This window comes from Lutra lutra, chromosome 1 (assembly GCF_902655055.1).
Source record: "Lutra lutra chromosome 1, mLutLut1.2, whole genome shotgun sequence".
Classification (NCBI taxonomy): Eukaryota; Metazoa; Chordata; class Mammalia; order Carnivora; family Mustelidae; genus Lutra; species Lutra lutra.
This window is the reverse complement of record NC_062278.1, coordinates 127,171,009-127,198,474: the sequence shown is the minus strand read 5'-3', so window position 1 is coordinate 127,198,474 and position 27,466 is coordinate 127,171,009. Positions and strand designations below refer to the sequence as shown.

Here is a 27,466-nt window from a genome sequence, read left to right as displayed (position 1 = left end):
CTGACTCATGATTAGGCAGAGTAGTAAAAAGAACAGAAAGCCCAGACAAAGACTAGGGGGTGGTGGGGGATAGAATCTTAGTCTGGGGTAAATAGATTATTGACAAATGGAGTTCAAACAGGTGGTTAACTGCCTGGAAAAAAATATATGAACTTGAATCTTTATTTCATATCATAAACCAAAATAAATTTTAGGTGGGTCAAAGATTTAAACTTAAAAATTGGAAGTGAGGGGCGCCTGGGTGGCTCAGTGGGTTAAGCCGCTGCCTTCGGCTCAGGTCATGATCCCAGGTCCTGGGTTCGAGCCCCACGTCGGGCTTTCTGCTCAGCAGGGAGCCTGCTTCCTCCTCTCTCTCTGCCTGCCTCTCTGCCTACTTGTGATTTCTCTCTGTCAAATAAATAAATAAAATCTTTAAAAAAAAAAAAAAAAATTGGAAGTGATATCAGTAAAACAGTACCATAAGAAATTCCAGCTCTCAAACCACCCACAGGTGCAGATTCCTCTGTGGGAGCCCAGGAACCCAGCTGAGAGTTTCTGGCACTTCGAAGGAGGAAAAAACAACAACAACAACAACAAAAAACCTGGGAATAGATGCATTCCAGAGAAGTTTCACTTTACCTGCCTCAGCTCTCCCCAAGGAGACACAGCTCGATGCCTAGAGGGACACCCCCTCAGCCTGCAATTTTTCCCATGAAGGAAAGTGAGAGCAAGTGAGCACCCACCGCCCCAGCCTCATGGGGTGCTGCCCAGGAGGCCCACTTCTCTCCCCCACCCTCAGAACCGGGGGACAGGGCAGAGCCAAATCAGCCTGTGATGCCCGGCATGGGGATCTCAATAACCATCCACAGATCCGACTGGCTGATTTGTAGACACCAGGAGGTGTAAGACAAGAAGTATTTACATGCAACCAATATTAAGTTATTATCAGCTTAAAATAGACTGCTGTACTATAAGATGGTTTATGTAAATCTCACACTAACCACAAAAAACCTATAGCAGATATGCAAAAGGTGAAGGAATCAACACATACCATTACAAAATAAAACCATCACATCAAAATGGAAGGCAGCAAGAGAGGAGGAAAGGAACAAAGTAACTACAAAACAGTCTGAAAACAATTAACAAAATGGCAATAGTAATTCCTTACTCACCATTAACTACTTTAAATTTAAATTGGCCAAGTTCTCCAATCAAAAGACACAGAGTGACTGAATGGATTAGAAAAACGAGATCCAGCTATAGGCTGCCTACAAGAGATTCATCTCAAGGACACACAGGCTGAAACTGAAGGAATGGGAAAAGATATTTCATGCAAACCACAACCAAGAGAATGGGATAGCTATAATTCTGTCAAAGGCTTTAAGTAAAAAACTGTTACAAGAGACAAGTCACTATATAATGATAAAGTGGCTAATTCATCAATATAACAATTGTAAATATAGAAGCATCCAAAATCAGAGCACCTAAATATATAAAGCAAATATTAATACAACTGAGGGGAGAAAGAGCAATACAGTAAGAGTATGGGGCTTCAATGGCCCACTTTCAACAACGGAGAGATCATCCATGCAGAAAACCAAAAGGGAACACTAGACTTGAACGTCATTATACACCAAATGGGCAAGACAGACATATACAGAACATTCTACCCAAAAGGAGAACCACCTATGGAATGTGAAAAAATATTTTGCAAACCACATATCTGATAGGGGGCTCACATCCAAAATATAAGGAACTTCTACACCTCAGTACAAAAAGAAAAAAAAATTAATAGACAAAGAGTCTAAATAGACATTTCCCCAAAGAAGGCCTACAACATTAGTCATTAGTGAGCACAAAAATGTAAATCAAACCACAATGAGATATACCACACCTTACACCTGTCAAGATGGCTATTATTAAAATAGATATAGGTAGATAGATAGATAGATAAAACAAGTGTTGGTGAGGATGTAAAGAAAAGAGGGATCCTCAAATACTGCTAGAGGGAATGTAAATTGGTGTAGTTATTATGAAAAACAGAGTGGAAGTACCTCAAAAATTAAAAACAGACTTACTCATTTCCCCTGGATATCTCCCAGGTAGACATGAGATGTATTTGTTAATAAACTTGTTTTTATGTTATTAAAAAAAAAAAATTAAAGGGTGCCTCAGTGGCTCAGTCAGTTAAGCATCTGACTTTTGATTTCAGCTCAGGGTCATGAGATGAGCCCCACAATGGGCTCTGTGCTCTGAGTAGAGTCTGTTTGTACCTCTTCCCCTACATCTCCCCTCTCTTGCAAATGCCCTCTCTCTCTTTCTCAAATAAATAAATAAATAAATAATTTTTAAAAATTAAAAACAGAACTAACGTGTAATCCAACAACCCCACTTCTTGATATTGATCCAAAAAAAACTGAAATCAGGATCTCAAAGAGATACCCTCCCATGTCCATTGCAGCATTATTCACAATATCCAAAACAGGGAAACCTAATAATCCACTGATACATGAATAGATAAAGCAAACATGGTACATACATACACTGGAATACTATTCAGTCTTAAAAAAGAAGGAAATCCTGCATCAACATGAATGAACCTAGAGGACGTTACGCCATGTGAAATAAACCAGACAAGAAAGACAAACACTGTATGATCTCACTTACTTATGGAATCTAAAACTCATAGAAACAGAGAGAGAATGGTGGTTGCCAGGGGTTAAGATGGGGAGAAAGTGGGAAGGTTATGGCCAAAGGGTACAAGGTCTGTTCTACAAGATATGTTGTATATTTAAAATTAGCTAAGAAGGTAGATCTTATGTTGTGTTATCACCACACACACAAAGAAAATAATAATAATAATAAAGAGGGTGGGAAGAAATTTTGGGAGGTGATAGATATGACTGTGCCCTGATGTGGTGATGGTTTCAAAGGTAAATAATTATTCCCAAACTCACTGAGTCATGTACACCAAATATGCCCAACTTCTTACATGCCAATCATACCTTAATAAAGAGGGACGTATGAATGAAGGAATAAATAAATAAATAAGGCCTTAAAGGCACTAAAAGGAAACACAGAAACATTTTCTTCTTAAACCTCAGAGTGGCCATATACAAAAGATTGATAATTTGATCATTTTGACCACATAAACATTATTAATTTCATATGGTCAACAAAACTGGAGGCACAATATTGTGGGAGAAACAACCACAAGAACAAGGACGCCTGGGTGACTCAGTCACTTAAGCATCTGCCTTTGGCTCAGGTCATGATCCCAAGGTCCAGGGATTGAGTCCAGCATTGGGCTCCCAGCTCAGCAGGGAGCCTGCTTCTCCCTCTGCCTGCTGCTCTCCCTGCTTGTGCACTCTCTCTCTCTCTCTCTCTCTCTGACAAAAATGTAAATAAAATCTTTTTGAAAAATTAAATAACCACAAGAACAAGAAAAGTTTGGGTTAAGGTCCGTATCATAGAAACTCTCAAATTGGTAAGGAAATCCATAGAAAAAGAGGCAAATGATGAGAACAGAGGTCATTTCTTAAAGTGAAACCTGTAAAACATCAAGCAGTAAAAACACTTTACCAATCTCAGTTAGACTTTAAGCTCTTTCTCCACAATCTTAGCAAGCAGAAGCAGAAGCATGATCTGATAGAGTGATCAGGTCCTTCCTTGTCCTGGAGCGATCAGTGATGCAGACCAAATGTAGCTGGACTGTTGTAAGATTCCTCCAGTGGTGGCCAGAGCCACCTCCTGCAGCCTCAGGAAAGCAGACTGGGTGCCAGCCTCTCCAACTCCACACCCAGGGGCCTCTCAGCGGCAGCATGAAATCGGCCTGGGTGGGAAAATTTACACCATGGACAATGGCAACTGCTACAAATTAAAGCTTTTTTGGGTCCAGAGAGTGGTTGTTGGATATTTACCATCACCCACAAGACCCACCGGAAATGCCTTCAAAACAGGAGACTGTCACACTTCCTTAGAGTTGCTTTCAACTGGGTTAGAACCAAAATGAGGGTGAAGGTACCCAGTAAGGGACATAACTGTATGTATTTTGAAAAGATGCCAAGCAAACCTGATATTGCTCCCATGTATATACCAGCCTCACCTGAGAACCCTAAGAATCTGATCCCATGCTTTCATGCATTGGCAGAAGGTCTGCAAAGGTAAAACCTGATGTCTTCCACATGAAAAAATGCTCAACATCATTAGCCATCAGGGAAATATGAATCAAAACCACAATGAGATACCACCTTACACCAGTGAGAATGGCAAAAATTAACAAGACAGGAAACAACTGTTGGCAAGGATGTGGAGAAAGGGGAACCCTCCTACACTGTTGGTAGGAATGCAAGCTGGTGCAGCCACTCTGGAAAACAGCATGGAGGTTCCTCAAAAAGTTGAAAATTGAGCTACCCTATGACCAAGCAATTGCACTATGGGATATTTACCCCAAATATATAGATGTAGTGAAAAAAGGGGGTATATGCACCCCAGTGTTTATAGGAGCAATGTCCACAATAGCCAAACTGTGGAAGGAGCTGGGATGCCCTTCAACAGACAAATGGATAAAGAAGATGTAATCCATATACACAATGGAATACTACTCAGCCATCAGAAAGGATGAATACCCATCAACATGGATCAACATGGATGGAACTGGAGGGGATTATGTTAAGTGAAGTAAGTCAAGCAGAGAAAGACAATTATCACATGGCTTCACTCATATATGGAACATAAGCAATAGCACAGAGGACCATAGGGGAAAGGAAGGAAATCCAAAGGGGGAGAAATCAGAGAGGGAGATGAACCATGAGAGACTATGGACCCCAGGAAACAACCCGAGGGTTTCAGAGGGGAGGAGGGAGTAGGGTAACTGGGTGATGGGTATTAAGGAGGGCATATGCTATGACGAGCACTGGGTGTTATAGCCACTAATGAATCACTGAACAATGCATCAAAAACTAATGATGTACTATATAATACACACTATATATGTACTACATAGTGGCTAACTGAACATAATAAAATCATAATAATAATAAAATAGAAAATATCAAACTGCATAATGCATAGAGAAGATAAATATTGTTTTGTTTAAAATATATTTCCATTTTATTTGTACATATATGAACACATCAACATAGATCTATCTGCATATGTGCACATATATGTAATAGTAAAATGTAAAATTTTCTTACTGTGCATGAATTCAAAAAACTTTAAAGGTTAAAAAAAAACAGAAACAAAACAAAACAAAAACCTAATGTCTTCCAACTTCCATAAAGCCAAGAGCAAAACTGAGAGACTTTGTTGATAACCATATGGCTGGCTGTAGGGAAAAAGGAAAGAGCCCTCAGCTCACCTGAATGTCCATCTTCTCCCTCAGGACCTGGAGCTCCTGAGTCTGCCTGAGTCGCTCCTCAGACTCCTCATCCCGCAGTGACCCGAGATTGGACTCCACCACACTGTGGGACTGCAGCACCTGCAGTTTCTGAAAAGCAGGGCCCAATTTTATTCAGATGAAGATCTAATCTTGATGTTGTCTTTTATACGGTCAGAAGGGCCCACCTCACCCCACCACAAACTCCAGCTTGTCTTCACCAGACATCTATGTACCTGCATATACTCACACAAGTCTGCATTCCCCTCCACAACGGTTCCCCTGAGAGCTCAGTGCTTACACAGGAGAAGCAGACACCCATGGACAAACAGAATTCAAGAGCAGAATTTCAACAGCACTGAAATTCAACTGTACCCAAAGCCCAGAGCTCACCAGACATTTCTGCCCCCATTTCCTCCTCAGTCTTGAATAGGCTGAAGAGAATCAGACTCTTAGAGGCTTTGGGAGGGTCTTATGCACTCTGGACCATTCCCTGAGCACTCCTGTCCCTCTTCCCATCAAAAAATGCTGGCTGTCACCAAGAAGGCCTGGCTTGGCCTGGCTTGGAGTGGTGTCACCAATACCTAGTGACTCCTGAGCATGCAGTGTGTAATCTGAAGGAAAAGGCACAGAAAGGGGGATCCAAGAGAACAGGCCTTGCCGCCTGTGGTTACACTTTTAAACATACCACTTCTGCAGTCACAAAAGCAAATTATCTCCATCTCTATTACCACACCAAACTCACAAGCCCCCCATTAAGCTTTAAAGAACTGCACGTCCCTGAGTTTAACTTGTTACCATTCTTCAACTCTTCTCGACTGCTAAAGCACTATCAGGTAAAATCTTAACCATTTCTAATTGAGTATTATCATAGAGTAAAATGCTTTTTCAAGTGTATATGCAACCCTCAGCTTCTGATGTGTCATTACTGTCTTCACACCGATGTTTAGACAACCAGAGAGCAGGCTCTCTCGGCATCACAAACCTTCATGGCAATTTCCATTCAACTAGGGACTCCTTTGGCAGCTGGATTTACCCCACATCTTCTCTCAAGTTCTCTCTGCAGTCAGGCAACTTAGCCAAAGTAAGCTCACAGGCCTTGGTATCAAAGAGAAAATTTTGAGGAGAAACATCTTCAAGAAGTATTTCCCTTTCATTGGCCCTCCTAACACCAAGGGGAATCTTTTCTTGTGTAATGAGACAGACGGTCTTACTGTGTTATTCATTCCCATGGTAAATGAAATCTTATCTTTTTCTCCCCCAAATAAGAAGAAAAACTAACAAAATAATTATCCAAATACACTGAGAAGTGTGTATCCAGTTTGGTTCCTATAATAATAAAATGTCACTTGAGAGGAGATGGGGGAGACACACGGAAACAAAAACACAGCATAAGCAATCCTATAGAGGAAAAACCAAAAAAATGATATTCTGGTTTAGGAAAATGTGATCCAAGTTAAAAAGAAACCATGTCCTCATTTACCAAAATTTCGAATTTCTGAACTGAAGGAACCCTCTGAGGTGGTTTCTGAACAATAACTCCAAATTCAAACCAATACCTATCAAATGTCTAGTCAGCTAACACCATGTTGGGGGAGGAATGGGAGTCAGCAGGGGTGTGGGCGAGCTCAGGAATGATGAGCACAGAGCTGGTAAGAGCATGAGCTCCATGGGGTAGAGTGGCATCTTGTCACCCACATATCATCCCTTACCGTATGCAGGAACATTTAAGATGGGAGGACTCAGGTCACTAGAGATAACCACACACACACACACACACACACATCATCTCAACCCCAAGCCTTCCGCATCCTTGACTTCCCATCTCAGATTGAGATAATGGACCACCCAAGATCCCACGCATATCCTATAACGATCTCCTCCTGGAAAAGTTGTCCAGGTGTTTCTTTAGCAAAACGTAGAATGATTGTGAGAAATGGGATCAGACAATTCATTTTCAAAAACAAAAACAAAATTCTCCTTGATGTTAGAAGGACCAATAATTAGAGCTAAATATATTCCGAACATATTTCTCCTCAAAACATTTTCAGCCATACAGTCATACAGGCTTATATGGGAAGATACAGTCCAGGGATAATAACCTATAATAAGGTTTTCCTGAATAAACCTGACAGTAGACCCAGAAGAAGAGCAGAGGCTTTGAAGTTTCAAAAGTTAAGTTCAAATCCCAGGTCTACCTCTTAGTAGCTGTGTGACCCCATAACATGGGGCCTCAATGTCTTCTCCTGCAAAGGAGGAATGATAACAGCTTTCTTTTAAGGAACTTTAAAAAAGAAATAAGTAAATGGATAATGTACCTACTTTGAGAATGTTATGGTTGTTTTGTTGTTGTGAGGATTAAAAGTTAATGTATATATATAAAATGACCCACACAGGGGCTGGAAACCAGTAACTACAGTCAGTAAATCTTACTATTATGTGTGATCTCTGCAGACCCCAACAGAGTACCTGGCAGGTAGGCAGAACTCAACTCACAACTTGCTGGGAGAAAAGTGCATTCATTTAAATTCCGCCTCATCTCTTGTCCAGTGATGAAAGAAAGCCCTTTGCAAAAATAAAGATAATGTCTGGGAATTTCTTACTACATACCAGACAACGTTAAGTGCTATCTATGTGCTAATGTAGCCCTTTCAGCAGCCTATCTTACAGAAAAGAAACTGAGGCACAGGAAGGTTAAGTAACTCACCTAAGGTCACACAGCCAATATGTGACAGAACAGGGATTCGATTCCTGGCACCAGCCTCTGTTATCCGGCCTCACATTATATTAGCCCAAATGGCAGATGAAATAAAACTAGTACAAACTAAGAAATAAATTTTGAGAATAAACAGCTTTTTAGCAAAAGAACTTTGAATGCTTTTGTGTTGGGTACCTCTTCTAGCACAGAGTTATGGTTGGCAACACTTTTAAATTCATCCCAAAATAATTTTTTTAGCTTGTCTATTTCCTCATATAGCTTGGCCCGCTCTTTTTCTTTCCATTCATCAAATTCTTTCTTAGCTTCTATTTCCTTCTGACGGATGATCTCTGCTTCCTGGAAAGAAAAGCAAGAACAATAGACTCATTAATTCCACATTATGGCAAATATTGATTGAGAAAATGCTAGGGCTCCTTGTCTGGGCAAGTCACTACGGAGACCCAAAGAATATTCATTACCACAGTCCCCATCATTTGGTCATGGAGTGGGACAAGTCTTATCTGAACTGTAAAGTCCCTTGAGGATAGGGACCCTGTCTTTTCTCTCTCTTTGTTCAAGGCATAGTTGACGCTAGATAAATGAGGAATGATAAAATGAGGAAATTAATGAAGAATGACTACATGAAGGAAGGGGTGAGGCAAGTTTACATATTTTCATTCTACAATTATCTACTAAGTGCATCCCTGAGACTGGACTTTGGAGTTTATCCAGTCTTTGTTCTCAAAAAAGTGAACCAGCCAGGTAAAGTAAGAAGCTAACATTCTGGTCCAAATGCCCTCACAGGGTGCCAGAAAAGGCAGGAAAGTGAAATTCTCCGTTTTACTTTTGGTCATACAGATCTGGAAAAATAATTGAGTTTTCCTTCCCAGACAACCCAAGATCATTTGCCACACTTAGGAAGATGCCACCCTGGCGCTGACTCCCAGCAGCAGAAAACCAGCCAGACTTCTGGTCCTGTGGGAAACAGGTGCCCCATGGGTCTCCTGGGTAGTCCACAAGCGGCTCTCCCCAGTGCCTCCTCTCCGCGCCCACCTGCAGCTGCCGCTGCCTCTCTGCCTCCCTCTGGGCTTCCAGCTCCCCTTGGGTCCATTTTAGCTTGGCCCGCAGCTCTTCCAACACCTCCTCCACTGGTTGTTCCTGCTTCTTCTGCTTCTCTGTGGGGTCCATGAAAAGAAAGGGTGGCCAGTTTAAGTGAAAAAGTGAGTGGAGCACCGTTCCTCGCCTACGCAATCAGCCACACCTCAGGCTGAGACCAGCTCTGCCACTTCTAGTGGACATTGACCGGGGGCAAGTGACTTAACCTCCCCAACCCTCAGTTTCCCCAAGTTGGAAAATGGGGATAACAGCACCCAGCTCAGATGGGTTGTTGTGAGGATGAAACGTGATAGTGCAAAGTGCTTAGCATACTGCCTGGCCTGACAGCTCCATAAATGTGAACTATGATTGTCATTGAAGATAACTATTTGGGCAGTCCTGACTCATGCAGATGTAAACGCGAGATCAGTAGAGTAACAGAAGCAGAATACGAAATAGCACATGCACAGTCATTATTGATACAAAGAACATATCAAAGGGTCCCAACAGCCATCAGAGAGGAGTTGAACATAGTGAAGATAATTGTGGTTTGAAGTTCACTTTGTTCAGAAACACAGCAAAGTATTAAGTTTCAAATGAAAAAAAAAAAAAAAAAGCATGTATTATGAAGGAAAATTTCAGCCAAGGTTGCTTTAAGTGCATGGATGCTTTAATTTTTCTAAGATTAATAAAAAAGAATGAATCGTAAGAGAACATTCTAACTAAACCACATACTTATAAACCAAGAGTTACAGGTTAATGAAAAAGACACCAATTGTACTTGAACATTTGTTACTTTTCAAAGTACCTTTAGTTCCTATTAGATAGGTGGCATCATTATTAAAACTCTAAGCCTGTCTCTGAAATGAGATATGGTTTTCCTCAGACTGGACTTTTTGGAAACAAGCAATTTTTAGATGTAGTGGAAATTAATTTGGGTTAACAAAGTGATTTGAGATAGTATGAAAAGGAGAACAGGGGTATCTGAAAAGCCAGCTGCCTGAAAATAAAAAGATCATGAACATTAATTTAGCAAAAGTTGCCTTAAGAACATATTTTCCCTCTCCTTCAGCACTTAACCTTAAGAAAATAACAAGGAATCTGCACAAAGATTTACATACAGGAATGTTGATCATCATATGATTTCCAAGAGGGAAATTTATGAGTAACCCATATAAAGTACAAAGTAATTTAATTGTGAAATAAATTATGATAGTCAGAGGATGGGATACTATTCAGCCATTAAAAAGCATATTTTCCAAGACGACTAAATGACATTGAAAATGTAATATATTCTTAATAGAAGATAAGCAACAGTTAAAACTGCATAGTATAGGATTATATACGTACACAGAAAAATAATGACATAGAACAAACCAAAATATTAACTAGCTGATACTGTCCATGGTTTTTATTTTCTCTTTTCTACCCTTCTGTATTTAAATTTTCCAGGTCAAGGGACACCTGGGTAGCTCAGCCAATTAAGCATCTGCCTTCAGCTCAGGTCATGATCCCAGAGTCCTGGGATTGAGATCCACATTAGGCTCCTTGCTCAGTGGAGAGCCTTCCTCTCCCTCTGCCTCTGCTCCCCCCGCTTGTGTGCTCTCTCTCTCTCTAGCATATAAATAAATAAATAAATCTTTTTTAAAATCAACAAACATTTTAAAAAGATAAATTTTAAAAAATTTTCCAGGTCAAAGACATTTTTTCCAGCTTTTTATTGTGGTAAAATATACATACTATAAAATTTAGCATTTAACTATTTTTAAATGTACAGTTCAATGGTGTTAAATGCATTCATAGTTCATATTGCTGTGCAACCATCACCACCATCCACTTCCATAAGTCTTTTCATTCTTGTAAAACAAAAACTCTATATGCTTTAAATAACTCCCATGGACCCCCTCCCCCGGCCACCCACAACCATCACTTTACTTTCTGTTTCTATAAATTTGATGACTCTAGGTACCTCATATCAGTGGAATCACACAGAATCTGTCCTTTTGAGACTGACTGACTTCACTTACCATAATATCCTCAAGGTTCACTCATGTTGTAACATGTTCCATAATTTCCTTTTTAAGGCTGAATCATATTCCCTTGCATGTATACACCACATTTTGTTTATCTATTCATCTGTCTATGGACATTTGGGTGCTCCCACATCTTAGCCACTGTGAATAATGCTGCTATGAACATCGGTATACAAATATCTCTTCAAAGACATGTCTTTTTATCAGAAAAATTCATTTAAGAAGTAGAAAATCTGTTTTTCTTTAGCAGTCTCCAATACAGAGCCAAGAAGAATTAGATATATAATAAATGCATAACAATTAGGTAAATGGTGCTGTTTTAAAACTCTAAGTCTGCTCTTTGAAAAGGAAATTAAAATGACAAAAATAAGAAAAATGTTTTATTAAATGGGATTTTTATATTTATATGATTTATATTTTCATATTTATTTTTATTTTATGTGTTAACAGTTATTTCTTATGAACCACAAATATAGATATAAAGTATGTAAATCTCTTTATGGGGGAACATACAGTCTCCCTACTTGTTTTGGAATTTGAAATGGTAAAATCAAAGTGATTAAGTCATAATTAGCTCATGTACATACAAAATGTCAAAAACCTGGTCTAACTGCTCATTAACCCCATTTAAACCCCTTCCTAGTTAGCATCAGAAAATAGCAGATTCATTTGTGGAGCATAACAAATAGCATGGAGGACAAGGGGAGATGGAGAGGAGAAGGGAGTTGAGGGAAATTGGAAGGGGAGGTGAACCATGAGAGACTATGGACTCTGAAAAACGATCTGAGAATTTTGAAGGGGCGGGGGGTGGGAGGTTGGGGGCACCAGGTGGTGGGTATTGTAGAGGGCACGGATTGCATGGAGCACTGGGTGTGGTGCAAAAAATAATGAATATTGTTATGCTGAAAAAAAATAAAAATTTAAATTAAAAAAAAAAAAAAAGAAAGAAAATAGCAGATTCATAGGAGACTGGAAGGTGAGGACCCTTCAGAGTCATGCCATTTGACTGCCCCATTCACAGCAAAAGCCACTGAGACTCTGAGGAGGTGCATTGACTGTGGTCACATCATAGAAAGGAATAGAGCTAACACCAGAACTTACCTATCTGACTCCCTTCTTCTCTACACACATGGTCAGAAACCCTCCCAGGCCCACATGGGATGGATGCCCCACCACCCCATGGTAGATGGTGAGATCATCCCCTTCTTTACTGGATGATGAGGTCTGAGGACAGCTGTGATGGTCTACATGCCCCACACCCACTGCAGACCAGCCCAGACTCTTCGACCGTCCCAGGAGGGCCTCCTGGACTCACCGCCTTCTGCTGTGCCCGTGTGCCTGCGTTGGATGTGGCCCCGGAGGAAGGTGGCATTCATGAACGTCTTGTCACACAGGTGGCACTGCACAGAAGGGAAATGGTGGTAAGCCAGGATTACATCACCTGGCTCAACCTGGTGTCCTCCCAATATCAAAATTCCCATTTCCGTGGGCTTCCAGGGCTGCTTCAGAAATAAAGATTTGATCTGAATGCTACGGTGCCCTGGGGACCGGTGAGCACTGACTAGGTATTTGAGGACACCAAGGAATTTTTGTTGTTTTTTTCAAGGCATGATGATGCTCTTGTGTTTATATTTAAAAGTGAGAGTCCTTGCCTTTTAGAGATACATACTGAAATAGGTATAGATAACACCATACACTTAACACACTTCAAAGTGACACGGGTGGGGCAAGTGGGTAGGGGAACACAGGCAAAAATATCGATAGTTGATAATGATTGGGCTGGGTAATGTACAGATAAAGGTTCATTACACTACTCTCTCTTTTGTACACATTTAAAAATTTTCACACTACAAAGGAAAAAAAAAAAAAGAAAGCCAATGCCCAGGTCCCACCCCTGGGGTTGAGAACAACCAGAGCAGAGGATAGAAAATAATAGTATCTCTAATTCCACTTCACTCTCCTCAAGCATTTCAGACACTGCCAATCTATCATATCATCTTTTCACTATAAAATTTCAAACTTTCTCCAACACAACAAAATTGCAGGTTGCCAATCCTACTCAAGCAGACTAAGAGGACAGATCATTTGCAATCTTTACACAAATGTGACAGAAATTGCCAGTTGTCCCCCAAGACCCATTTTCCCTCTTTCCTCAGTAATAGAAACCCTTATAATTTTAGCTGGTCATAAGGTTAATGAGAATAAACACTTTATGTTCCAACCTCCCTTGCCATGTGACTAAATTCTGGCCAATGACATGTAAGCAGAAGTGATAAATGCAACTTCTAGAAAGTATCATTAAGGGAGTTAGGACCATACAGTAGCAGCTCCTTCTTCCTCGGACAACAGAACTCCCAGTTTTCTTCAGGGGAATTACCCTGCTCCTCACTCTCCATCCAACAGGCTTCTGTCCATCCCCAGCTCCAAGGTGAGACATGCGACCTAGACCAAAGCCAGTCGCAATCCTGAATTCCCAGGGACCTGTGAGTGGCTCCCAGATGGGTAGGAGATCAAAAACAGCCAAATACAGGACACAGTGAAAAATGGCCCAGGTCTCTGGGACCAAAGTGGGCCTTCTATCATGCCAGCCTTGAACCTGGGAAAATGAGATACTGGCACTGGTGGCCCAACTTCCTACCACACAGACAGACTCTTTCTGAGAATGGAACCCACACTAAAGAAGAGTTGCCAACAGCTACAGAAAAACAAACTAATTTCTAGTGCCATCATCTGATTCCAAGGATAAGCCACATGTGAGTCCCACCAGAGCTCTGGATTTTTCAGTTAAAGTAACCAATAAATTCTTTATTGGCCTAAGCCAAGTTAAACTGCTGCTCTGGCATTTACTACTGAAAGGATTCTGACATTTTTATCATAATTAACATTGTATCATATTATTCCTTCTGTCCCACCCACCCCCAGACTATGAATTTCTTGAACACCTGAGCCAGCATGACTTGTGCCTGCCTCCTCAGAGCCTGGTCCAGGGCCAGGCCCCCACGGCAATTCATGAAAGTGCAATGTCCCCAGGCCACACTTCATGCAGATGCAAATGTTCATATGCCACTCCAGGTAATGAAATGTCACTAGGTTGAATGATGGAGTCACTTTTCGGGAACCACAGTACCAGTCTCTTACTATAGACTGATTCTATACACACACACACACACACACACACACGTACACACGCCTTTTTATATCACACTGCTACATACACACACAAACCTTTCAAACACACACACTCACACCCTCCATAAAAACACACACCCTTACACACATATATATCCTTCATTCATTCATTCACACACACACACACACACACACACACACACACGAACCATAAATATATCTTTAGGTGCATACTTCACACACAAACATACATTAGACACCACACACTCTACATACATATATACACATATCCAAACATTCACATGGTAGACACACATATTCACACTGTCCTTAAACATGCACAACCTCTACATTCACACCTGCACGCCCTAGACAGGCACCCTCTCCACAAACACACACATATATTATACACACACATCCTTCAGATACACACTTGCCCCCCAACACACACACATGCTGGAGAACTTGATGAGACATCTCTAACATCTGCTCCTCACCCCAGAAAGCAGGGCCCACAGTAATCCTGGGACCCAGGGTGCTGCTGCCCAGATGGCCAGGTGGTGACTGAGCCCACAGCCCTCCCCCTCCCTGACCCTACAGAGAGTCCTCACCGCGTGGTAGCTGTGGGCCCCCGTCTGCAGGAGCAGCTGCTGCAAGGTGCCAATCATCTTGCGACGCCGTCGGCTCTCCTCTCTCACACCCCTGAGCTCGTCGGCCTGGCGCCCCAACTCCTGCTGGCTACGCTGCTGCTGGCCCAGGCTGGCCTGCAGCCGGGCCTCCAGCTGGGCGACGCTAGTGCTCAAGCAATCCTGGCAGTGCAGCAGGTACTCGATGATGAGCTGGGCCAAGCGCAGCACCTTGAGCAGCACCGGGTCCACAGGATGCCCACAGCGGCTGCATGCCTCCCGGTCCAAATTGCAGAAGGTCACCCCGGTGATGTTGTCCTGCAGGGCAGCCACATCCAGCTCCCGAGCCACACGGTCCACATCCAGGGCGCTAATGCGCCTCCAGTCCACACTCTCAGAGCGAGGCTGGAACTTGAAGGTAGGCAGGGGGTAGGCCCCAAAGAGGGAGCCACTGAGGCCTTCAGCAGGGGTAGCCGGGGACTGCATGGGCTGAGGAAGCCCTGGGCTGTCCACCAAGGGAGGTCGCCACCAAGGCCACGGCAGCAGGCACAGGAGCTGAGAGAGGGCCTGGAAAATAAGGAGGGGTTCCAGGTTTGGTGAGATGCATCTGGCTGCAGGTACTGTATACCTGGCCAGCAGGAGCCTAAGTGGGGCAAAGGGAGGGAGCTGGACAGCAGCCATAGTACCAATGGGATGCACTGACTGGGTGAGAGCTGAGGGAGCCAATGGTGTGGGCTCTGTAATCACAGGGATGGGGATTCAGATCGAAGCCTTGGGCAAGTTCCTTCACATCCCTAAACCTTCTGTGTATATTGGGGATCCTGGCGTCTACTCTTCAGGCTTGTGGTTAGGAATAAGGCAAGTGAAGCACCCAGCCTAATACCTGAAACATAGGAGGTCCTCCTAGGACCTCATTCCTAGGAATGAGGCAAGTGATTCCCCCCCACTGCTATGTGTGTGTCCCTGCCAGAGGTCTTTGTCAGAGGGAGGGGTCAAATGTCTAAGTGGATCTTTCTGCAACCTTATACTGACCTCAGGATAAGTTCCAATAACTTGCCATGGGAGGCAAAGCCTCCTAACAACCACCACACTCCATCCTGTCCTCTCATCATTACAAGACTACAGCCGACCAGGAACGGGCTACATTCTATAAGTGTGCCCCAACTGTAAAGTGTGATCACAGGACTATGGTCCCCCTGGGGGGATGTGAGTAAGATGATGGCCACCGTGGTCAGGGGAGGCTTAACAGAGCAGCCATGTCTCCGCACAGACTCTACTCCATCCATGACGGTCTTCCTTTCAAACCTACTGATTTAGAAAAGAGGTCCAGTTTGTTCTCAGACTCCTCTCCATTCTCTTGGGAGACACAGAAATTGTTCTCTCTCTTTAAAAAGTAATTTGAGGGGCGCCTGGGTGGCTCAGTGGGTTAAAGCCTCTGCCTTCGGCTCAGGTCATGATCTCAGGCTCCTGGGATCGAGCCCCACATCAGGCTCTCTGCTCAGCAGGGAGTCTGCTTCCCTTCCTCTCTCTCTGCCTGCCTCTCTGCCTACTTGTGATCTCTGTCAAATGAATAAATAAAATCTTTAAAAAAAAAAAAGTAATTTGACAGTAGCAATAAGATTTTAAAATGAGGGGCGCCTGGGTGGCTCAGTGGGTTAAGCCGCTGCCTTCGGCTCAGGTCATGATCCCAGGTCCTGGGTTCGAGCCCCACATCGGGCTTTCTGCTCAGCGGGGAGTCTGCTTCCTCCTCTCTCTCTGCCTGCCTCTCTGCCTACTTGTGATTTCTCTCTGTCTAATAAATAAATAAAATCTTTAAAAAAAAAAAAAGATTTTAAAATGAACATTTCACAACAAAGAATTCTAATTTATCCTACAGATAAACATATACAAGTGTGCAAAGTCGCTTGTGCAAAAAGGTCATGTAGTATTGTTTGTAACAGCAAAGTACAAGAAAAAATACAAGAAAGTGAAGTATGAAGTACAACAGGGGATACAAATGGTAACTCTATACAATGAAATACTATGCAGCTATTGATAAGAATAAGGCAACTATTCACACACTGAAACAGAGTAATGACTGTGTGTCTGTGTATACATATACATCAATACAAGTATACACACATGTAAATATACACATATATATACATATGTATTTCCACACCTGTTTAAATAACATAATCACATCAAATAATAATTTGCAAAAATAAAGATATATATATTTCACATATGTATCTATCTATATCTTTCAGTATATGTCACATAGCTATAGATCTATAGATATAACTCACATTATTGCCTATGAGGAAGGAGGGAAATGAGGGGTGAAACGGAGATAAATAAATGAATACATGGATGGTGCATGGGTAGGAGGTGGGTAAATAGACAAACCTTGCACAGAGCGATGATGATAATGATACATGTATATAACATATATACATATATACACATGTATGAATGATTCATATTTGCTGCTCATATGTAATAATAGCGAAATAGAATACACTGATTTACGGTTCCTATATGTGCTTCACTGTCTATCATTTCGTTACCACAGACTATGGTATTTCTAGAAAAACGAACAAGCTGTTAGTAATGGTTGCCTCTGGGAGGGGAAAGGAAGTCGGAAGATTTCAGTTTTCCACTTTCCCCCTTCCTATACTATCCAGTATATCTTTACATCATCATCTATTACTTTAATAATTTTCATAGAAATAATACAATTTCTGCCCTTGAACTTCAAATCTGACCAGGGAACAATAAGAACAGATAAACTTATTTAATCAAGTTCTTTCCAGATCATGTGATTCAAACTTTTAAATACAAGAGAAAGTCAGAGGAGAGAGAGGTCACTGATCTCATGAAGGGGAAAGGCCTTGTGGGTTTGTAAAAAGGGGAGGGGCCTCCAGGGAAGGTCCCTGACACCCCTGAGCCTTCACCTGAGAAGGACAGTGAGGGGCCTGCCCTACATGCCTGCACCCTGTGGGCCTCGGTGCAGCAAGTGCCAGCTCCTGCCGGACACAAATTCTACGTGCAAACCTCCAAGCAGCTGTCACAATTCCCATTCTACAAACAAGGAAACGGATTTCTGGAGGGGCTAAGAGTCTTGCCCCAGATTGGGAGGCCAGAATTGAAGCACAGTTGGAGGTGCATCTGGCCCTAAAGCTTATGGACTCTGAACACTGATTCTTGAGGCTCTCTGTCCTTAAATGTGGCTTTGATCAGATCATGACGGCTTATCCCTCAAACTCATTCATTCATTCACCCACTGCCCACCTCATTTACAGCATGCCTACTCGGGCCAGACCCCGTGCCAGGCATTGGGGCTGCCAAGGTACAGGAACCACATACCGTCCTGCACCCAGGAGCTCAGCGTGGCCCCTTGTTGCCACCGCACCATGTCCAAACCGCTTAGCCCAGCCTTGAAGACTGCCCACAGGCTGCCAATGGCCCACCTTTTCCATTGCCGCTCCCACACTTCCTTTCTTATCTACTCTTCCCCCAACCAGACTCCAAAACCAAAACCATCCAGCCACCTGCACCCCCATCACGGCCATGACAAGATCAGTCCATTTCTACTTAATGTGTTCTGTTATTTAAACAAATAAACCAAAAAAAAAAAAAAAAAGAGAGAGAGAGAGACTAGAGTCCTGCTACTTACCATGCTGAGCTCCAAGCCGCAACTGTGTCCCTGGAGCCTCAGAGACAATTGTCACAACAAGCTATGCCTTGGAGCAACAGCAGGTTACCAGGCATGCTGTGGGCAAGGGTAACAGGACACCTGCTTCCTGTCCTCCCCCAGGCAGGGAGCTCACCTACAACTGTTTAACTATTTAAGCTTTGGCCTCAACTTGTGCCCACAGTCCTCTCTCTAAGAGTAAGGCTAAGAATGCTCCATTGGCAAAGGCAACTCCCACCTTTTTTAATGTTCCTTCCAGCCTCTTCCATGAACAATTACTATCCTTTTACCCTTCTTTTAACAAGGTGGGGGAAAGGGGAGAAGGCAGAGGGGATGGGGCATGGGCGGTGCTCCCGTGATATTCTGCTGTTCACTCATGACCCATATCTCCCTGCGCACTCTCCCTGACGATGAGTTCACACATACTCACAGCTTCAACAACCAAAGGCCTGCTTTAGGCTGATCCTCAGCCACTCCCAGATCTCTTTTTTCTGGCCCATTTCTCTCTTGGGACCTTTAGATCCAGCCTTCCAGTACTGATTATATCAGAAATTGCATAAATAAAATCTTTAAAAAAAAAAATGGGGCCCCTGGTTGGCTCAGTGGGTTAAAGCCTCTGCCTTTGGCTCAGGTCATGATCCCAGGGTCCTGGGATCGAGCCCCGCATCAGGGTCTCTCCTCAGCAGGGAGCCTGCTTCCCCCTCTCTCTCTGCCTGCCTCTCTGCCTACTTGTAATCTCTGTCAGATAAATAAATAAAATCTTAAAAAAAAAAAAGAGAGATTGCAAATCCAAATTCCCCCAGGTCCAGGAAGTAGCATTAAATGCAGGAATGTGCCAGGTATAAAAAAAAAAAACCACAGTACAAGCTTGAGGATAAAAGGCAACTGATTCCCTACCTTAGTGTCCAGGATCCAATTAGGCAGCAGTTCTCAAAGTGTGGTCCTTGACCAGCAGCATCAGAGCATCAGCATCTGCTGGGAACTTGTTAGAAATGTGAATCTCGGGATTTATTGATGCAGAGCCATGGGGGGAGGGAATGTTGGGGATTGTGGCAAATTGGGGAGTGCATGCCCCGTTTAGAAGGGGCAGCCACCTTGGGGCACCTGGGAGGCACAGCTGGTTGAGCAATTGACTCTTGGTTTGGGCTCAGGTCATGATCTCATGGGTCCTGGAATGGAGCCCTGGGTTAGCTCTGTGCTCAGCAGGGAGCCTGCTTGAGATTCTCTCCCTCTGCCCCTCCCCCAATTTGCGTGCAGTCACTTGCCCCACCCCCCCGCCCCCCAGCCCCCCACCCTGTCTCTAAAACAAATAAATAAGTCTCAAAAAGCAAAAACAAACAAAACAAAGGAAAGGGCAGCCACCCCTGAGCTTCAGCCACAGGAGAATGGATTTTCTGCATTCTTCATTGGCTAATCCCAAATTTACTAAAAAGATATTCAAACACCTTTATGAACTGTTTCCAAACTACCTTTCTAGCTGCATCTCCCACTTACAATATTACTTGCTGTCCAGCATCTCCCACTTACAATATTACTTGCTGTCCACACATTCATATCTCCGGGCTATCTATTTATGGGCACTGTTTTTAAGAGCTTCGTGAAGAATAACTCATGTAATCCTCAGAACAATCCCTCAAGGAGGTCCTCATATTATCCAAACCGCAAAGAAGTAAAAAAGTTTTTCCCAGATGCAGGAGGCAAGATCCAAACCCATGCAGCCTGCTTTCAGAGTCTGAGCTCTTAGCCACTATGCCACCACAGTACAGATGGACCTCCACCACCTCCCCCTGCTTCTGCTGCAGGTGAATGAGTGCCTGCTTCAAGGCCTTGCTCACACCTGACAGCCACCATAAATCCCTCCCCAGGCCCAGAGTCAAAATGTCCTGCCCCTCCCTGGGACTCTTGGAGCCCAGGGTATACACTCCTCTGGATGCCTTACCACATTCTGGTCTATACTAGTGTTTCTGTGCAACATTCATTTATTCATCCCATCAGCAAATGACTCCTGAGCCCCTTCCAAGTGCCAGGCACCACAACTGACACTCAGAATTGGTGGTGATCCAGGCAATAGTCCCTGCCATCATTAATAAAACTAGTTACCAGGGGGTGCCTGGGTGGCTCAGTGGTTTAAGCCTCTGCCTTCAGCTCAGGTCATGGTCTCAGGGTCCTGGGATCGAGCCCCGCAGCGGGCTCTCTGCTTAGCGGGTAGCCTGCTATCCTTTCTCTCTCTGCCTGCTTGTGCTCTCTCTCTGTCAAATAAATAAAATCTTTAAAAAAAAAAAAAAAAACTAGTTACCAGTTCTGCACACACAATTATAAGGTCTTCCACGCACTATCCCACTTAGTTCTCCCTACCACCTAGTGTACAGATGAAGAAATTTAGAGATGACGCAAGAGGGCAGACAATATCCCACAATCATACAACTAGTAGTAAATGATGGTGTCTGGCACTAGATTTCTCCAGAAAGACAGAAAAACAGACAGGATTGACCGACCATACAGAATGGTATGTGCTGGGGTAGGAGCTGGGACAGGGTGCAGTGGGTGTACCAAAGAGAGCCCATGGCAGGACATTCCTGTCTCCTTTCTCCTCCAAGTCCCCAGCTATAAGTTTTGCAAGGGCTGAGACCATGGCTTATTCATATCTGTTGTATTCCAATCCCAAGAATAAGACTTGCAGCCCAGATTGCTATTGACCTGGGCAGAATTATCAAAATCTTAGAATATCTGCCTCAAAAGCCTATATTCTTGGGCATTGGAGAAATGAGCCTATGAACCAGCAAGAATTAGGATAAAGAGGAAGAACAGAGTTGGGAGTCCTTAATTTGGACCCACAGGAGAGAAATGCCATTCAGACTTACCAAAATGCTGGATTTGTTACAATATGTGTCCACAACCTGATCCCACTGGCCGCTAATGAAAGCCTAGAGAATGGGAGCCCTTATGGGTGGGCTCAGGATCCTCAGCGAGAAGCCCCAGGGCCCACATTGACTATCCAGATACGGCTGCAGGCCTGAAACCCTCGTGTTTACACCCTGACCACACTCTGTAAACACTGAGGATGGCACCCCACTCCCAGTTATACAGAATTCTGAATTAGGGACCTGAGTTCATGTGATCTTACTGAACCGCAGAAGTGTCACTCCTGTCTTCCACTAGAACCCCCAGGTTCTCAAAGTCTTAGGGCTCTGCCTTCCAAAGTTGAGCAAGAACTGGGGGAATTTGAAGATTATGATAGCAGCCATCACTGATTAAGTTTCTGTGTATCAGGCACCATGCCAGCCTTTAAAAGTACTATTTCTAGCCACCATACAACCTTGGATGTAGCTATGATTTGCCTCATCTGACCAACATAGAAACTGAGGCTCAGGAGAGCTGAGGGACTGGACCCAGGTCACTCAGCAATGAGATAATGAAGCCAAGATTCAAATCAGGTTCTGTCTGACTCCAGAGCTTTTGAATTATGCCCAGCTACCTCCCAACAATGACGATGATGACACGGAAATTACTTCCCACCATGGAAATGACAGTACCTCAGATTTCTTGACCAAACTGCAGGAACTGAAACTTGATGGCAAATCACAACAGGATCAGTGCTGGGGACATGAAATCCTTTCTGTATCTCCACGGAGCTTAGCTGAACGGGACTCAACTGCACAGTCGGCATCCAGGTTAGGATGGCAGGAGACAAAGCCCAAAGAGAGTGCAGCAGGTTACCTGGAAACCACACACCCCAAAGGGCAGTCACACTGTGCTTTCTCCAGGCATCAGCGGACTGTCTTCCCCACACCTGGGAGTAGAAACACAAGACAGAAATTACTTGCTATCATTAGGAAATCCAAAGCTGTGTTAACCATCTCTGCATGTTTTGGTGGGGTCCCAGGAAGCTTCCCAATCCTATACCAATGTCATGAATTCGTAGGACCCAAAGGAACGATTATTTATGCTAGCATTCTAAATTTGCTTCATTGTTGAACAGATGGTGGCTACCTAGGGCAATCCCACAGTCAAGAGAAAAAGCCCATCTACCACCCTTGCTTTGCATCCCCCAATGATGGGGTGATCACCACCTCACAAGGCAGCCATCCCACGGTGAAACAGCTCCTGGAGGATTTATGGTTCTTCTGAAACCTGCCCAGCTATAATCCACCAAAGAGAACTTGCTCAAAATTCAACCAGACAACTGATCTTTTTAAATTCTGATTTTTTTTTAATATCAATGGACAGCTAGACTCTATCACTGCAGCTGCCACCTTGCTGTCTCTTCTGCTTCCTCAAGAATGCAGCCAAGAGGAGATATTAGGAGAGCCAAGCTACCAAGGCAGTTGCCAGGCAATCATTGACAAGCCTGCCCTCACTCCCTGAGCTACCCTCAGCAGCACCTACCCTGGGGAGCCCAGGCTTGTCATTAGTGCTGCTAATTGTCGTGGCTGCCAAGGAAACCTTCACACAGTTTGCAAACAGGCCATGCACACACCATAGGCAAGGGATCCCAAAGGAGAGGAGAGTGACTCAGGTGCTCTCCTGAAAGACTATCATTACAGATCTTCGACTTATTCTCTGCCTCTGCTGTTTTCTAAAGAAAGATGTACACTTTGCACTCTTTGTTGCCCTTCCCAGGGGCTGCACCCACTGCCCGAACCACTGAGTGGCACACAGCTCTCCCCTACAGCTGGCTTGCATTCCTGGTAACTTTAAGGAGGTAGTTTTATTTATTTTTTTGAGTACAGTTGACACACAATGTTGTGCTACTTTCAGATGTACAACTTAGTGATTTGACAAGTTAATACTTTATGCTATGTTCACCACAAGTGTAACCACCATCTGTACCTTTACATCACTTCTACAATATCACTCACTGTATTCCTTATGCTCTGCTTTTTCGTCCTGTGACTTACTCCAGAACTGAAGCTCTGGATCTCCTTCTAAGAAGGTATTTTTAAAAGACACGACCAGCAGGTATGTAAAAAACATCTCTTAAGTTTTTGTCACAAAAGAATTTTCCTTAAAATAAAAATCAGGGGACGCCTGGGTGGCTCAGTTGGTTAAGCAGCTGCCTTCGGCTCAGGTCATGATCCCAGCGTCCTGGGATCGAGTCCCACATCGGGCTCCTTGCTTGGCGGGGAGCCTGCTTCTCCCTCTGCCTCTGCCTGCCATTCTGTCTGCCTGTGCTCGCTCGCTCTCCTCTCTCTCTCTGACAAATAAATAAAATCTTTAAAAATAAATAAATAAATAAATAAATAAATAAATAAATAAATAAAATAAAAATCAGGGCTAGGATTTTGACTAGCATTGCTTAGGAATATTTTGGAGGGGAAGATTACAAACTGACATGACCTGTCTTCCCAGGTGCAGAATTGTCAAAAATCAGCACTGCTTTTCACATCTAAAAGAATATGAGTTTAGAATATAACGGTGTTTTCTTTCCCAAGAGCAGTCATTGTGTCTTGGCAGATGTTATTTTCAGTCATCAGACCCCCACAAATTCCTCCCTAGGGGTGCATGGCCTAGCAGCAGCTGGCATTGCAGGTACTTAACCCCCCTGGCAACCAGGACCGGCCCTCTCTGAAAAGGGCCCACAAGAAGGTTCACCACCATGTTGTCCTCTTTCCTGCTCCCAGCAGTGTCCATTGAGCCACAACCCTTTTAACCCAACTCCAGCTTTGTGGCAGAACCCAGTTAAAATCCACGAAGGAATTCAGGTTTCTGTTCCCAACCTAAAGCATATAACTTCATGGGACCATTTTATCAAGCTGGATGGTATCCAAAACTATTTCCACATGAGGAAGATGTCTCTAGACTCTTGGTGCTGACAGAGAGAGAGAGAAAAAAAAAAAGACTGCTTATCAACCACTTGACTGGAGGACTGGCCTTCTCTAAAAGGAGTAGTTCTCACGGGCTAGTCCTCAGCTCTGCCGGCCAGCAGAAGGTAATGAGAGACCTCCCTGACAGAGGCAGTAGACCACCCGCCCTGTCTGCTGAGTTAAGTGTGAGAGGCCACAGTCAAAGCACCTCACACTCACCAGGCCTCTCTTCAAAGTCCTTTTAGAACTCAAATTCCCCTAGACAACCAAGGGGCAGGAAAGCCCTAGGCTCTAAGGAGTGCTGGATGAAGAGTAGCCCTGCCCAAGTCCTCCAGACCCCCTTCTAGACCCACGTTCCAAACAAAGGAAGTCTCCCCTGGACTTTTATCTGTAACCACCTCAAAAGGAAATACCATTGCTGCCTTCTGCTAAACTCCAGCCCCAGAGTGCAAGAGGGACAAACCAGAGATGCCTATGTGTTTGTTTTTAAATCATCTCGTTATGGAAAGATCGCCTTTTACGTGCAGAACCCAAAGCATCAAGTCCTCCAAACCATATTTACTTTTTTCAAAAAGTAAGTATCCAAGTCTGTCCACCCAGAGAAGCCCAGTCCTGGGGGATGCAGTCACTCCTGGTTCCCTCGGGGCGGGGTTAGGGGGAAGGTACCTCGGTCTAGAGCAGGCCAACGGAGCTGGAGGTGAGGGGCAGAGCCCCGCGGTCTAGAGGCAGCTCGGCAGTGCCGCTCCCGCAGCTCCGGGCTGGACCCCGACAGGGCGTCCGAGCCGCTATTGTTTAACCTCCCGCGGCTCGGCGCACACACCGCTGGGACTGAAGGGCGCTCCGCACCCGCAGCCCTCCCCGGGCCGAATTCCTGCCATAGTTTTCCCACGCGGCCCTGCTCACCTGGGTGCAGCCGGAGCCAGCAGCGGTCCAGAGGCGCGGGCTACCCAGCGTGGCCCCGGCCCCGCCTCCCGGCTCGCTCCACCGCCCCCACCGCCCCCACCGCCGGGAGGCAGTTCCCGGAACCGCCTGCGCCACGCGGGCCGGGGATGCACCCCCCGGAGCCGAGAGCCTGGATTACCTCTCCGGCGGGGAGAGCTCGGACCAGCCCACCCCATTTGCTGCAGACTTGCGGACCCGCGGGCCCCCGAGCCTTCCGCGCCGGCAGCTGGAGGCCCGGGGTCTGCTATGCCCCGGCTCCAGGGATCGCAGCCCCACCTCCCCCGCACGAGGGTGGAGACTCGCCAGCGCCCCCGGGACAGCTATTTTTAAGTCTGTTACGGAGGCTGGAGGGAGGGGAATGCCACGTTTAATCCGTCGGGAAAATCCGGGATCCTACAGAGTGGCTCCCAGGTCTTGCTGAGAGAGCGGCCGCGTGGAACCCAAGGAGCTGGACGCGCTCCCACCTACACACACACGCACACGCATACGCGCACACGCTAACAACAAAGCCTGGCCTGCTGGAAAGCACGAGCAGTTGCAGAACTAGTACTTAAAGCAACCAACCCCACAACCCCCAACCTTCTAGCTTGCCATGTGGATCCAGCTCTGAAACCCAGGACCAAAGAACTCTTTCTCTCCTGCTATTGGTCCCTGATCCCTAGCCAATCACTGCTTTACCCCGAGACCCAGATTTCTGGGACTTTTTTTTTAAACTTTTTTTAAAAAGCCCCCCCCCCCCCGCCCCGCTCCCGTCTCAATCTGCCACTCTGGGTCTTGGGGCAGCCAAAGCAACAGTGTATGGGAACAAGTGTTAGAAGGATGTAGAGAAATCGGACCCCCTGTGCATTGCTGGTGGGAATATAAAATGGTACAGCTGCTGTGAAAAAGAGAACAAGAGAACGGTGATTCCTTAAATAAGTGAAAATAAAATTACCATATGATTCAGCAATTCCATTTCTGGTTATATACTCAAAAGAATGAAAACAGGGACCAAAACAAATTTGTGCTCACAACAGCATTATTCACCATAGCCAAAAGGTGCAAACAACGCAAGTGTCCATGAACATATAAATTGATAAACACAATGTGCTACATACATACAATGAACTATTATTCAGTCTTAAAACAGTGAAATACTGGGGGCAGCTGGATGGCTCATTCAGTTCAGTGGCTGCCTTTGGCTCAGGTCTTGATCTCAGGGTCCTGGGTTGGAGCCCCACCTGGGGCTTCCTGCTCAGTGGGGAGTCTGCTTCTCCCTCTCCCTCAGCTTCTCCATCCTCATGCTCTCTATCCCTCTCTCTCTTTCAAATAAATAAATAACTTTAAAAAAAAATAATGAAATACTGATGCATCCCACAATATGAATGAACCTTGGAAATATTATGCTAGGTGAAATAAGCCAGATACAGAAGGAGAAATGTTGTGATTCCACTTATACGAGGTAATTGGAATAGTTACATTCATAGAGATATTCCTGAAAATGAAATGGTGGTTACCAGGGGCTGGGGCAGGGTGAGAGGAGTGTAGCGAATAAGAAGTTATTGTTTATTGGGTACAGAGTTTCAATGGCAAAGTTCTAGAGATGAAGAGTGGTGTTAGCTGTGCAACAATGTGAAGGTACTTAATGCCACTGAATTGTGCATTTGAAAAGGATTGAAATGGTAAGTTTTATGGTATATATATATGGTTTTTTTATCCCAATTTTTTAAGTGGAAAAAAAAAAAACCTGGGTGGCCAGGACCAAGATCAAGTAGGGATGTCTGTAGGCATCTACTCTGATAAGAAACCTTGTTCCTCCTCTCCCTCTTGGCGAGGACACTTCACCCCAGGAGTTCCTGCCACCTAGTAGAGGAGAGAAAAGAATCAAGGCTTTAGTCAATTAGCACTGGGGAGCGGTCACACTCTGCTGTACCACCTCTGCCACAGCACATGCAAGAGTTGGCAGCACAAGTGGGGACAGGGATATAGTCCATGACAAGGAACAGGCCAAAAGAGACTGGCCCTAAATGACTAAGCCAGGGAACATCACTGTCACCAAGAGCAGCTGAGCTATAACTATTGGATGGGAGGAGAAAAGGGTGGGTTCTCAGTACCTATGGTTTGC

General features: G+C 44.4%; 1 protein-coding gene across 6 annotated transcripts in view; it reads right to left on the bottom strand.

The window, feature by feature from the left end:
• DZIP1L (DAZ interacting zinc finger protein 1 like) overlaps positions 1-26,027 on the bottom strand; it is a 44,309-nt gene extending 18,282 nt beyond the window's left edge. For 2 of the 6 annotated variants that reach the window (XR_007128553.1, XM_047736094.1), the window contains exons 1-8: positions 25,324-25,486; positions 22,150-22,406; positions 19,514-19,598; positions 14,926-15,507; positions 12,501-12,585; positions 9,111-9,232; positions 8,253-8,414; positions 5,342-5,470 (exon numbers count right to left, since the gene is read on the bottom strand). Coding sequence is in view for 5 of the 6 variants with exons in the window: in XM_047736094.1 (XP_047592050.1) it covers positions 5,342-5,470; positions 8,253-8,414; positions 9,111-9,232; positions 12,501-12,585; positions 14,926-15,426 (999 nt within the window). In the remaining variant the exon portion in view is untranslated. The other 4 variants (XM_047736118.1, XM_047736109.1, XM_047736127.1 and 1 more) reach the window with 4 other exon arrangements.
• Positions 26,028-27,466: the final 1,439 nt, after the last annotated feature.